General features: G+C 47.1%; 1 protein-coding gene across 2 annotated transcripts; it reads right to left on the bottom strand.

The window, feature by feature from the left end:
- Positions 1-221: 221 nt before the first annotated feature.
- LOC119339969 (putative disease resistance protein RGA3) lies at positions 222-7,322 on the bottom strand. 2 transcript variants are annotated; one of them, XM_037611879.1, is made up of 9 exons: positions 3,389-7,322; positions 3,038-3,226; positions 2,774-2,932; positions 2,225-2,649; positions 1,962-2,148; positions 1,773-1,881; positions 1,498-1,584; positions 1,242-1,370; positions 222-1,110 (listed from the first exon to the last, which is right to left on the bottom strand). In XM_037611879.1, the coding sequence occupies exon 1, from the start codon at positions 7,201-7,203 to the stop codon at positions 3,445-3,447; it is 3,759 nt and encodes a 1,252-aa protein (XP_037467776.1). In that variant the 5' UTR covers positions 7,204-7,322; the 3' UTR covers positions 222-1,110; positions 1,242-1,370; positions 1,498-1,584; positions 1,773-1,881; positions 1,962-2,148; positions 2,225-2,649; positions 2,774-2,932; positions 3,038-3,226; positions 3,389-3,444. The 2 variants fall into 2 exon arrangements, with proteins under 2 accessions (XP_037467776.1, XP_037467777.1); XM_037611880.1 differs by lacking the exon at positions 1,498-1,584.
- Positions 7,323-11,698: the final 4,376 nt, after the last annotated feature.

The raw sequence follows: 11,698 nt of genomic DNA, 5'->3' as shown, positions 1-11,698 counted from the left end.
CCTTCAAATATGTGATTTCACACTTCCAATTTTTTACTATCCCCTGAATGTCTGCAGCATGGTGGCTTGGTGCTTAAGGTTTTCTCGTGTAATATGCAATATAATGCTTTGGATGACGTTTTATTTCATTGTCCTGTCGCTTCCGCTGTCTGGTGTTATTTTCCTCTGAAATACGCCAAATGTTATTTTGTTTTCTCAGCCAGGCACGGTCAACACTACACTGCTCAGAAATCATGCTTTATCATGCATACACAAAACACAATCCTGCAAATAAATATGTGCACTTTGTTAAAGTGCGCTGCTGCTTAATACTGGTAATTAATTTCATGTATGAACAACAAGCAAAAGCAATTAATGCTCCAAGTCTCACAGCTTGCTAGTTGCCGGTGTGATTTTCGTGTGTGTGCGTTGGTGTTGGCTGTGTGCATCCTAGCTATGGAGAGGTCGGGTGTGGGCTCATTGTGTTTGTATTCACTTGATGCTTCATTTTGAGTTAATAAAATCTTACCCTTTATCGAAAAAAGTCTCACGGCTTGCTGTCCAGTCTGAAGCAAAGCAGCATCACAACACAATTGAACTTGCTCTCTGGAACTGAACTGCATTAACAGTCTCCAGCCTTCTAAGTATACAAGTATACAAAAAGTATGGAAGAATCGGTTTACTACTGATCAACACCGTAGAAACATGCATCATTTTTTGCCAAGTTGTGGCCATGCTGATCCCGTTGGTCGATCTGGCATGGATGGGTGGTGGGAGGAGGAATTAAGAAGTGTAAAGAGCCATTCCTAAGAGAGGGACTTTTTTTTTTTGAGCAATAAGAGAAGTGGAGGTGGGGTTTGACAATAAGGTAGCCGCAGGTAACAAGCCATGTAACGTGTGTACACTGACAATGAGGGAGGGAGGATAAGACAAGTGGAGGAGGAGGAAGATGGAGTGAGCCGGCGGCGACGAGCGCCCCGGGAACATGTGCGGCCTCAGTGCCAAATGTGACCAGAGCAGAGGAGATGACGCCAGGGCAGCAGGGCAGGAGCTAGTGGAGGAGGCGCTGCCAGTGCTATCCAGTCTTGATTCATCAGGATTTGGAGCTCATCGACAGGGAGGGGAGCAGGCCTGCCCAATAAAATACATGAAACAAATTAGTACTGCCAAATATGCTCTGAAATATGTATGAGTCGTCCATCATGCCACACGCATAGTTTGAAATGTAACTCTTTTAACCACCACTTGATGTCATCAGTTACCTCTCAAATTGTTGATTATGCACAACTGCAAAGATCTCCGTCAAGAGTCAAGACTGCTCAGTGCTACGTGGTTGCTTCTGAATACCAACCAACTTGTAAACATTCATTGTTGAGTGTGAATATATTGTTCTGCAGAAACAGGGTAACAGATCTAAGACTCAGAAAATGATGAACAAGTTAATGGATTTCAATTCATCATCATGGATACAGTTTTTTCTTTTGCGGAAAATCATGGATATAGTTGCTCGGTCATTACTTTCAGTTCTTGCGGAACTCCAACTCTGAAGGTTGACAGTGAAACATCACCATATATCAAAACCGCACAGGATGAGGATGTAGTTGGCTGTTGGGGGTAGCACGAAATGTATGAGCCAATAATCAACTTGTTGCAGTGTTGCACGAAACGTGTTTTAATTATCATTGGTATATATTCCCAAAAAAGGCTAAGCAAACATTCTTGCTTTAAACCAGCAAAGTGGAGCAAAGAAGGCGTGTTGCATGCACCATATGTATACAGCAAGTAAAACATACCAAAAGATGAGATGCTCTTCTACCCAAATTGTTAGCCTTGTGAAACTGAAACACAGGATGTGCAGTCACTGTGAAGTCAACGACGCATCTGTGAATAGCTAGAACATGCCTGGAACAAATCAGAGCTTTAGTAGGGTTCTATTATTATTATTCCCTTTCTAAAAGAAGAGAAATAATTGACCAACTGACCTTTTCTGATAGATGTTTTATGCAGAACTGTGCAGCTCCTTCAGGACAGCAAGACATATGCTTCCATTACTATTATGTAGTTTCGATGCAACAACCAAGTTCTGAATTCCAACAGCAAAACTGATGGTCGACTGTCATGGTTCTGCAGAATCCAAGTAATGAATGCAAGACTCCCAGAATTATGGTTCTGCAGAATCCAAGTAGTGAATATAAGACTCCCAAAATTAGCGAAGGTAAGAGAACTCATTGATCAAATTCATTACTTTGAGTTGCTAAGTTGACGAAACTGGCATGTAGGAACTGAAACTCTGAAGATTGCCCGTCAGTGAGACATCACCGTATATGGAATCTGCACAAGACGCGGTTGGCAGCTGGTGGTACCATGGACGACCAAGAGCTTGAAAAATAAAGTACATGTTCCAATATTGCTGCATATAATAATAACCTCTGAGATATTCAGATATGTGTGAGGGATACATAGTTGCCTTAGGCCAGCAAAGAAGGATCAATGAAGGTGTGCTGCTTAATCTTGATGATACTTTTGTTACTCCCAGATGCAGAGGCCGGGGGTCATCCTCCTTTTCTAAAAAAAAATCTTGATGATACTTTTGTTACTGCTAATGTTACAGTTTAGTTGGAGCAACCAATAAAGTCCTGAATGCCAAATCCACTGTCGGCCCTAATTGTTCTGCAGAATCATAGTAGTAAAGAATGTAAGGTCAGATAATCAACATGTAAATGCTCAGACAAACCCACCTTTTAGATGATATTGTATCTAACCATGAATGAAAAATATATGGGCACGCATTCACCTTCAGGTCTATACATCCATATAGTGTCCTCATGGTCTTCAAAATTCAGCACGCAGCTTTTGCTGCTAGCAATCCAAACTATAGTACTGCTGCTCCATCTCGTGTAGTACAAGTGTGCTCTAGTAGACTTAGTACGAGGCAAAACAACCGGTACCTCAGCTGTGTAGAAAACGAAGATATATAAGGTCAAATAGCTGTATAGTGTATAACTGATATGCACACCGGAACGAGTATAACTTCAGGTTGGTTTTGCGCACACTTTACCAATTAACCGGCTGGCAAATGGATTGACTGACTGACTGACGTGTGGAGCTGTGACATGACTTGCATTGATCCTGAGCAGATGTTGATCTATAGTCTTGTATCTCTATAAAGAGTCGGCCGAAAGGTTTCACGACTTATGTAGACGATGCACTTCAAACAAGCAGCTGTGCCGACAATTAATTAAGCCACCTGTCAGATTTAACAAGTTGTTAGTTTTTTTACTGCAACAAATTATTGTAGTTACTAGTACTACAAAACAGTAGAGAATTGTGGGAGATATTTGCTTTCCTCGTATATAAGACGAAAAAAAAGGGAAACATGCTAGAAAGATAGCAGGAGGCGTGTTGTTACCTTGTGTTACTCACTAACCATCCACGTGAGCACCTGGCTTTGTTACCTTGTGTTACTCACTTGTGCGTAGATCGGATTTGAGGACAACCTCTGACACCTATGTGCAGAATAGAAGGAAGGCTGTACAACCCCTGAGGAAGGGACGGTAGATTCGGGCAATTGCTAACATAAATGACCTCAAGGGAGGTGAGGAGCCGAAGGGCTATATCTTCCTCTCCCGTGAAGCTTTCTGCCCGCTGATCATGACTGATGCATAAAGCGTGGAGGGTAGCGGCGAGGAGGGTGCAGATGGGAGTAACAAGCACCGCTGAGATGCAATCCACTTCAAGCCTTGTCAACTGAAAGGAACCTGCAGGCAATGATAGGTTGGTCCTTGCTCCCGCCAATTCAGAGAACAAATCCGCCGATATAGAACGGCTAGGACAATTTTCTCTGTTGTATATCTTCAAGCTATCAAGGTTGACTGTGATGAGAGGATTAAACCCATCCACTGTTAGATTCTCACAGTTCTCCAGTTCCATATTGGTGAGACAAGTGAGGTTTGAGAGCAGAGCCATTGACTGCATGCCTGACTCTCCTTTGATCTTAAGTTCCTTGAGGGAAGCAGGGAAAGGCCTGATGGTGTGAGCTGCTTCGACGGGCCACCGAAAGAAGTTGGGACAATATATTACTTGAACTGATTCGAGGCACATGAGATCCTGCAGTCCATGGCATGTGATGCTGCAATTGTAGAAATCTAGCCTTGCTAAGGATTTCTGTTTATTGAGCTCCGTCAGTGAAAAGTGTGACACATTGCTGATATGTGCTGTCTCTACATTACGCAGGTTATGCAAGGCCAGCCCACCACTATACCCATCAATAGACATCTCCCCACTAGAATAAGTAAATTGCGTAGGAGGAAGTGCCACGCAACAAACTGTCAGCGTGGACGCGTGAGGCATGGGGGGCAGAGACAACTTTGGGCAATATTGAATGTAAAAATGCAGAAGATTGGGATAAGATACAGAGCACTCCAGGAAGGGCACCGCGCAGAGATTGGGACAATTTGTGCAGCTGATGTATTCAAGCCTTGAAAAAGAATGGGCATTAGCTCCTCCAACCCACTCGATAAATTCAGGTAAATCATGAAGAATGATCCGCTTCAGATGCACAAAACCTTCATCTCTAACACCACCAAAGCCGGGTCTGATCTCACAAAGTACAGAAATGCTAATCAATGTGAGTGACGTGAGATGCAATAGCTGTCCAAAAGGTGGAAGGGTGCTCCAAGACACACCCTCTAGGTGGAGAGACCCCAGCCTTTTGATGCTAATTTCACCACACAACCAGCTAGGACCAGTCATACCACCATGATTTATAATGCTAAGTGCACCAAGATTATGGTGTGGCTGAAGAGCATCGAGAACATCAGATTCTATGCTATGTTGGTGATCTCTACGCCAAACTAACCTCAACTCTTTCAAATCTCTTTTACACACAAGCTTGGCTTCTGTAGCCTCTTCCCTGGTTGCCACCTTCTCAAGATTATGTATGCTGAGTTGTCCTCGAAGATTTGTTAGTTCACCCAACTCTCCCAGTTCAAATCCAATACACTCTTTTTTAACAAAGAACCCTTCTAGCTCCTGCAAGCATTTCATCTTTCCGATACAAGGAACATTGGATTGGAGTTCTTTGTGAACAAAAAGATGGCATATATTGATAAGGCGGCTAATGTCATTAGGTAATTTACTATCTCTGCCAAAGCTTATAAGGTCTAAGAATTTTAAATGGTAAAATCTGGATAGTGTACTAGGCAAAGTCGCTTCTGGCCAACTGTGTGAAAATGATGTCATAATTTTTAGGTATCGTAGGTGGATAAGTTTTGAAAAGTTGAGTGGCAAAGATTTTCGAGATGCTGCTACTATATGTAGGACACGAAGACCCTCTATTTCCTTAAAAATATCTTTCAAAAATCCATCAATTGTTTCTTCATATTCTCTAAAAATCATCAAAGCTCTCAAATTATGAATGTCTATCTTGCTCCTCAATTTAATCATTTCTTCCCTAACACCCCCATCAAATCTATCTTCCATTGTGACAGATACGTGTTGAACAGTTTGTGGGATGTCATCAACTCTAAAATTTGAACTACATATGTTGAGGCACTCTTGTGACGAAACACTCCGAGACAGTTCATGTAATAAATCATGCATTACATAGTATTGACGTTCAAAATCATCAACTTCCTTCATGAGAAAACCATTCTCTACAAGTTCTTCTATACAATTCTCTTCTTTTTCTACTATTCCTAATGCAATCCAAAAATACGTAATATCTAACTTCTTAAACTTATAATCTTCAGGGAACAAGGAAAAACACGAAAAACATTTTTTTAGATGAAACGGAAGGTAATCATAGCTAATCCTCAATGATGGCATAATGTCATCAACATTTTCCTCTTTTTGCCACTCATTGTTTTCAAGAACTCCCATCCAGTGTTCCCGAGAAAAGTCATTGCTCAATAACCGACCAACTGTTAAGGCTGCTAGAGGTGAACCCTTCAACTTCTTTGCTATATCAAATGCAAGATCATCCAAGTCCTCTTGGAAATATTGAGGTTTGTTTCCCCCAAATATTAATGAAAAGAATGTGAAGAAGTCATCAAACTCCAGACCTTGCAGTGCTATTGGGTTGGTGTTTTTCACCATTTCAGCAATATATGGAAATCGAGTTGTGACAAGAACCGTGCTGCCCTTGGCTTCCCCCATCCTGAATGGAGCCAAGAGGGTTTTCCACCCCCTACTATTGCATTTCCATATATCATCAAACACGATTAAAAAACTTTTGGACTTGAGTTCCTGTGTGATGGATATTTGAAGCTCATCTAAATTGTCTGTTTGATCTGAAGTGTTGCTTTTTTGTATGGAGCTAAGGATTTGTTGGCTGAGCTTAACCACATCAAAGTCAGTTGATACACATACCCAAACCCTAACAGCAAAGTGCTGTTCTATCCTCTTATCATTATACAAGTGTTGGGCGAAAGTTGTCTTTCCAATACCCCCTGGACCAACTATTGGAAGAACAGAAAGGGGTTCACAGTGCTCTGTGGTAGTAGTGAGGATGGCATCTATGGTTTTATCCAAAAGGGCTTTCCTCCCATGCAATTTTTTGTGTGTACTGGTTGATCCTGTGACACGATGGCTTGGGGTGACTGTTGTGGTGGTGCTATGGTGTGGAATCATGGGGAGCAACTTGGAAACATTGTCACACATGGACTGTATTTCCTCCATCACTGACTTGATTTTTTTGGACATGGTAACTCTATCAAATGGCAACTTAGCAACTGGACCATCATTATCACCACTGCCAGGGTTTGCAGTGGCATTGGGTGGATTATCAGTAATGACATCAGCAGCAACACCATCTTTGGTGCGTGAACAAGAAAAGCATGCAAGGCAGTTACCGACAGTGTGGCGAAGAGCATAGCAACCATGGCGAGCACGACTCAGGATGTCATCACCCAGGTCAGGCACCACGTCGTGGGTGCCGTCGAGGTGGTCCCGGATGATGAAGTAGTGAAGCTCATCCAGTGCATCCTCAGCCTCGTCGGCCTTGATGGCGAGCTTCTGCAGCAGTCCCTCTAGACCCGGATTGCCGCTCATGCCCCTCCTTTGGGCCTCGTGCAGCAGCCCCTTGGTGAGCAAGAGATCTTGCTTGATCTTCTCAGAGTTGAGGCTGAGCTGGGAGCTGGCTACAAACGCCTCCACGAACTCATTGGACAGGTGGTTCAGCAAGCTGCCAATGAGCCCATTCGCCGCGCCAATCGCCGCCTCCATCTCCTCCGGCGCCCCAGCAGGCAGGGTTAACTATGGTGGTTGGTGGTATGTATGAGAGGTTGTGGGAGCACAGATCTGTAGGCACAGAGCGTGTCCCTGATGTGTTGATGGATGGGCCCTTTTATAGCACAGATCTGTAGGCATAGAGCGTGTCTGCCTGTGATCATCTGCAATTAACGAATAACTAGTAAAGTTTCGTACTGCTAACCTAGCTAGATATGGAAATGAAGCACCAGCCGGGCCAGCATAAAAAATCAACCAGGAACTCGAGGTGGACGACAGTCCATATTGTTGAGTATCGTGATTAGTTAGGAAAAATAAGATAGACTAGGAATTATTCTGGCTTGTCTTGTACTCCAAGTTGATTATCTACTCCTATATATATGCCCACGAGGCTCAAGCAATAAAAAAAACTATTCTACCAAATCCCTCTCTCCCTTTTAACATGATATCTATCGCAAGTCGATCCGAAACCCTAGCCGCAGCCGCTTCCGCACCTGCGCGCCGCCCCCGGGGCAGTCGGCCTCCATGACCGCCGCCGGGGGCCGCGCCGCCCGTACCTAGGGTTCGTCCGTCGGCCGTGTTGGTCGGATGCCCTAGAGAGTCTTTTTTCCCGATCTTTTGATCCGGGTTTTCTCTCTCTCTCGTCGGTCGCTTTGATCGGCGTCTACTTTTTTGTTTTTCGGTCTATGTGATCCGGTTTGCATCGCCCACCGCCGCCGTCGACCCCGTGCGCCTCTACTCCAACACCGGCGTGATTGGCCGGCTTCTTCACCAACCCGCCGGCCTCGCGCGTCGTCCGCGCGTCTGCCCGTCGGTCGCACCAACTCGGCGGCCTCGAGCGTCGTCCGCGCCCGGGGTCTCGCATCATGCGGCGGCCCTTCACCACCGCCGTTCGCGCGACGGCCCGCCCGTTGGTCTACACCGGCCGTCACCGCCCTGCTCCGACCGGGAATCCTGCATCACCCCGACCCGGCGGCCTCGCGCCATGCGGCGGCCAATCATAGCCGCCCTGCCGCCCGCCACCGCCGGCTTCATCTCGGACTCCGCCGCCACCACGCCTCCACCGAGCGGCGTCCCCGACCTCGCGCGCGATCGGTTTGATCACTCGCTCGCCGCTGCGATCCACCTCATCTACGCCGCGCGATCGACTTGACCCGTCGGTTACGCGCGCATCCGCAGGTCCCGTGAAGATCGTCCCCGAGTTCAACGCGCCTCTCCACCGATCGAGCATCGGGATGCCGTTGCGTCGCCCCGTCGGGCCGCAGCCCCGTGGTTCTTCTCCCAGCAGCACCGACCCGCGTCACCGCTGCGTCGCCCCTTTGGGCCGTAGTGCCGCGGCCCGCGGTCCACCGCCGCCCCGGGGCCGTCCGCTCCAGGCTGTGCCCGTGGCTGCACCGACCCTCGTGCCGCCGCTGCGTCGCCCCGTCAGGCCGTAGCGAGTGTGGCACGCGGTCCACGCCGCCGTCCCGAGGCCGTTCCCGCGGTTGCACCGACTCGCGAACTGTTGTTGCGTCGCCGATTCTGGCCGCAGCGTCGCGGCCCTCGGTCCCCGCCGCCGCCCCGAGGTCTTTCCGCCGTCGCCCCGACCCGCCTGCCGCTGCTGCGTCGCCCCTTCCGGTCGTAGCGCCGCGGCCCGCGGTCCACTCCGCCGTCACGCGCGTCGACCTCCCATGGTATGTGCCGCGCCATCTCCCTTGGCGCGGGAACGCCATCATCCGCGCCGATCTTCGTCATGTTGTCGGGTTCTTCACCTACTTCGAGCACCACCGCCGCCGCTGCTCTTCTTTGGCCGCCGCCGCCGCTACCCACGTAGCCGCCGCCGCCGCCCCTCCACCTCCTTCGTCTTCATCCAGCACCAGCCCGTCGCCACCGTTGCCGTCATCTACCCCGACCACTTCGTCTACTCTGACAACCGCAGGCGACATCAGCCCCACGCTGATTGACGCCGCAACCGTTGTCGAGTCCTTCTCTGCTGGCCTCTCTGACTTCTCCGACATGGCATACAGCTTGTGCAGGTCCTCGTCTATGCATGCCCGGTGCTGGCAACACCGATGCGTGCCTTCGTCCACGACGTGTCCCCGGGCCTGGCAAGCCTGGTGCGGCGCTTCATCAATTTCATCATCGTCCGTCTACGCATGCCCGGTGCTGGCAACACCGGTGCGTGCCTTCGTCTATGATGTGTTCCCGGGCTTGGCAAACCCGCCGCCACGTGTCGTCAACAACATCTTCTTTCCGGCGCACCACTACTTCGACACCACTGCGCCTATGACTAACACGGCGCCTCCTTGCGCCCGCGGCTCCACGGCGACTTCCTCGACACCGGCTACCCCGACTCGACATCGACCACGGCATTCTTCGCACGGGTACCTCGACCACGGCTCCACCACCTACGCTCTCGGCTACTACATCGACAAACGGCACAAAGGGCTACCGCCTGCTTGAGCAACCTCGTCGGTTTTCACTCCAGCCACGACTCCGCGATGCGTCGACCGTTACGACTGTGGGGGGGTGTCCGTCGGCTTGCCTTTGGATTTTTCTCCAGTCTCACCGTCTGCGTCGCTACCGTTGTGACTGCGGGGTGATGTTGAGTATCGTGATTAGTTAGGAAACATAAGATAGACTAGGAATTATTCTGGCTTGTCTTGTACTCCAAGTTGATCATCTACTTCTATATATATGCCCACGAGGCTCAAGCAATAAAAAAAAACTGTTCCACCAAATCCCTCTCTCCCTTTTAACACATATGAAAGCAACTAAGCACGGGACAAAAAGGTGCAGAATTTTTAAGGAAGCATGGCCTGCATTGATTCGATGTAAGGAAATTGCTGCGACCGGCCGTTGCTTGTCTCTCATCTGCACGCTAGTTGGTAAGCACCGGACGAGAAGACGCAGATTTTTTTAGGCCAAGAACAGATTGGCCGTTGTTGATGTCGCGCGTGAGGCCTGGCCGCCTGGGAGGCGACGAACCGGAAGGGGAGCCGCAGATCGAGGTGCCTGCTGCTGCACCGGCCATCAAGTAAGGAACGGCAGAAACCTCTTTTTACCACTTCAGGGATGTACCGGTGAAACATCCACGGTTGGTTTGCTTTTGGATTTGTGCATCGGTCTCATCACCCCATAAGTATATGCATGTATTTAGCTTCACACACTTTCGTATTTCTCTTTCTTTCTCTGACAGCTTTTCTTCCACATGCGTACTATTGACAGCTTTTTGTCATACACAACTATGGGTCAAGATGGCAACGGGATGAAACCCATCGGGTTTTGCCTTCCCAAACCCATCCCCACGAGAAAATCGTAAACCCGTCCCCGTCCCCGTCACCATGCGCGAGGCTAGTTTTTCGCCCGTCTCCTAAACCCATCGGGTTTTCTAAACCCACGGGAAACCCGCGGGGAAATCGACATATATAAGGAAACATAGAACCAACAAAGAATAATATTTGGACAACAAAACGATACCACATTTCAGCAACATAGATAATTAGATTTCAGCAACAAACAGGAGCATATTTCAGTCATACATGGTTCAACAAGATGTCCAATTACACAAGTTCTAAAATAGAATTCTTGGTTCACAAATCAAAAGCAAATATGAGACGAAATAGTCCAATACATAAGTTTTGAAATAGAATTCATAGTTCACAAATCACTTTAAAGTAGGAATCATCATAGCATCTTTCACATCTCCAAGCCTCCAAAAGACTGTCTTCAAAGCTTCCAAAGCCAAATCAAAGTGCCAAGTACTAGAGAAGATCAAAATACGCTCAAGCTTGGTAAAAAAATGTATTTTGCCGGGTTTGCCGGGTTTCGGGTTCGAGGAGTACCGAAACGGGTGCAAACCCATGAAACTTGTCCGGTTGTATAATGTGCCCAACAACAGCCCCGCTGGGATGAAAATACGCCCGTCCCCGTCCCCTAATAGGGTAAAAACCCGCGGGGACGCGGGTTTCGGGGCCCCATTGCCATCTTGAGCTATCGGTGCGTCATACAAAGTGCATGTGCATGCACAGAATACACTCACTCTTTCTCCTCTCTATCTCCACAAATCCCTACATTTTATTGTTTCCTTAACAATTTCATTTAGTCGTACCTTTTAAACTATAACTTCTTTTTTAATCTTTTTATATATATTTGAACTCCTAATGCGAAGACCTTTTGAACAAGAGCAATTTTGGATATATTTAATTATTGTTTAAATTTCACCGTTTCAATTCACTTATTTCACTCAATCTTTTTCCAGTGTGTTTGCCAAACTCCTAATTTGAATTTTGCTGTTTCATTGTGTGAAATTGATTATCTTCAAATATATCAAACCGGTATGTTTCAATTAGATGAAACATATTTTCATAGTTTTGTCCAATTGCTTATTTCCAATCGGTGAAAATATATGCAACATTTTATTTCAAAAATATGTGAAATAGATTATTTCAACGAGTGCATTAGGTTATTTAGTATCTGAAAGTAGTTTTTCCAAACATATGATACATGTTTC

This window comes from Triticum dicoccoides, chromosome 7B (assembly GCF_002162155.2).
Source record: "Triticum dicoccoides isolate Atlit2015 ecotype Zavitan chromosome 7B, WEW_v2.0, whole genome shotgun sequence".
Classification (NCBI taxonomy): Eukaryota; Viridiplantae; Streptophyta; class Magnoliopsida; order Poales; family Poaceae; genus Triticum; species Triticum dicoccoides.
This window is presented reverse-complemented; position numbering and strand designations above follow the sequence as displayed.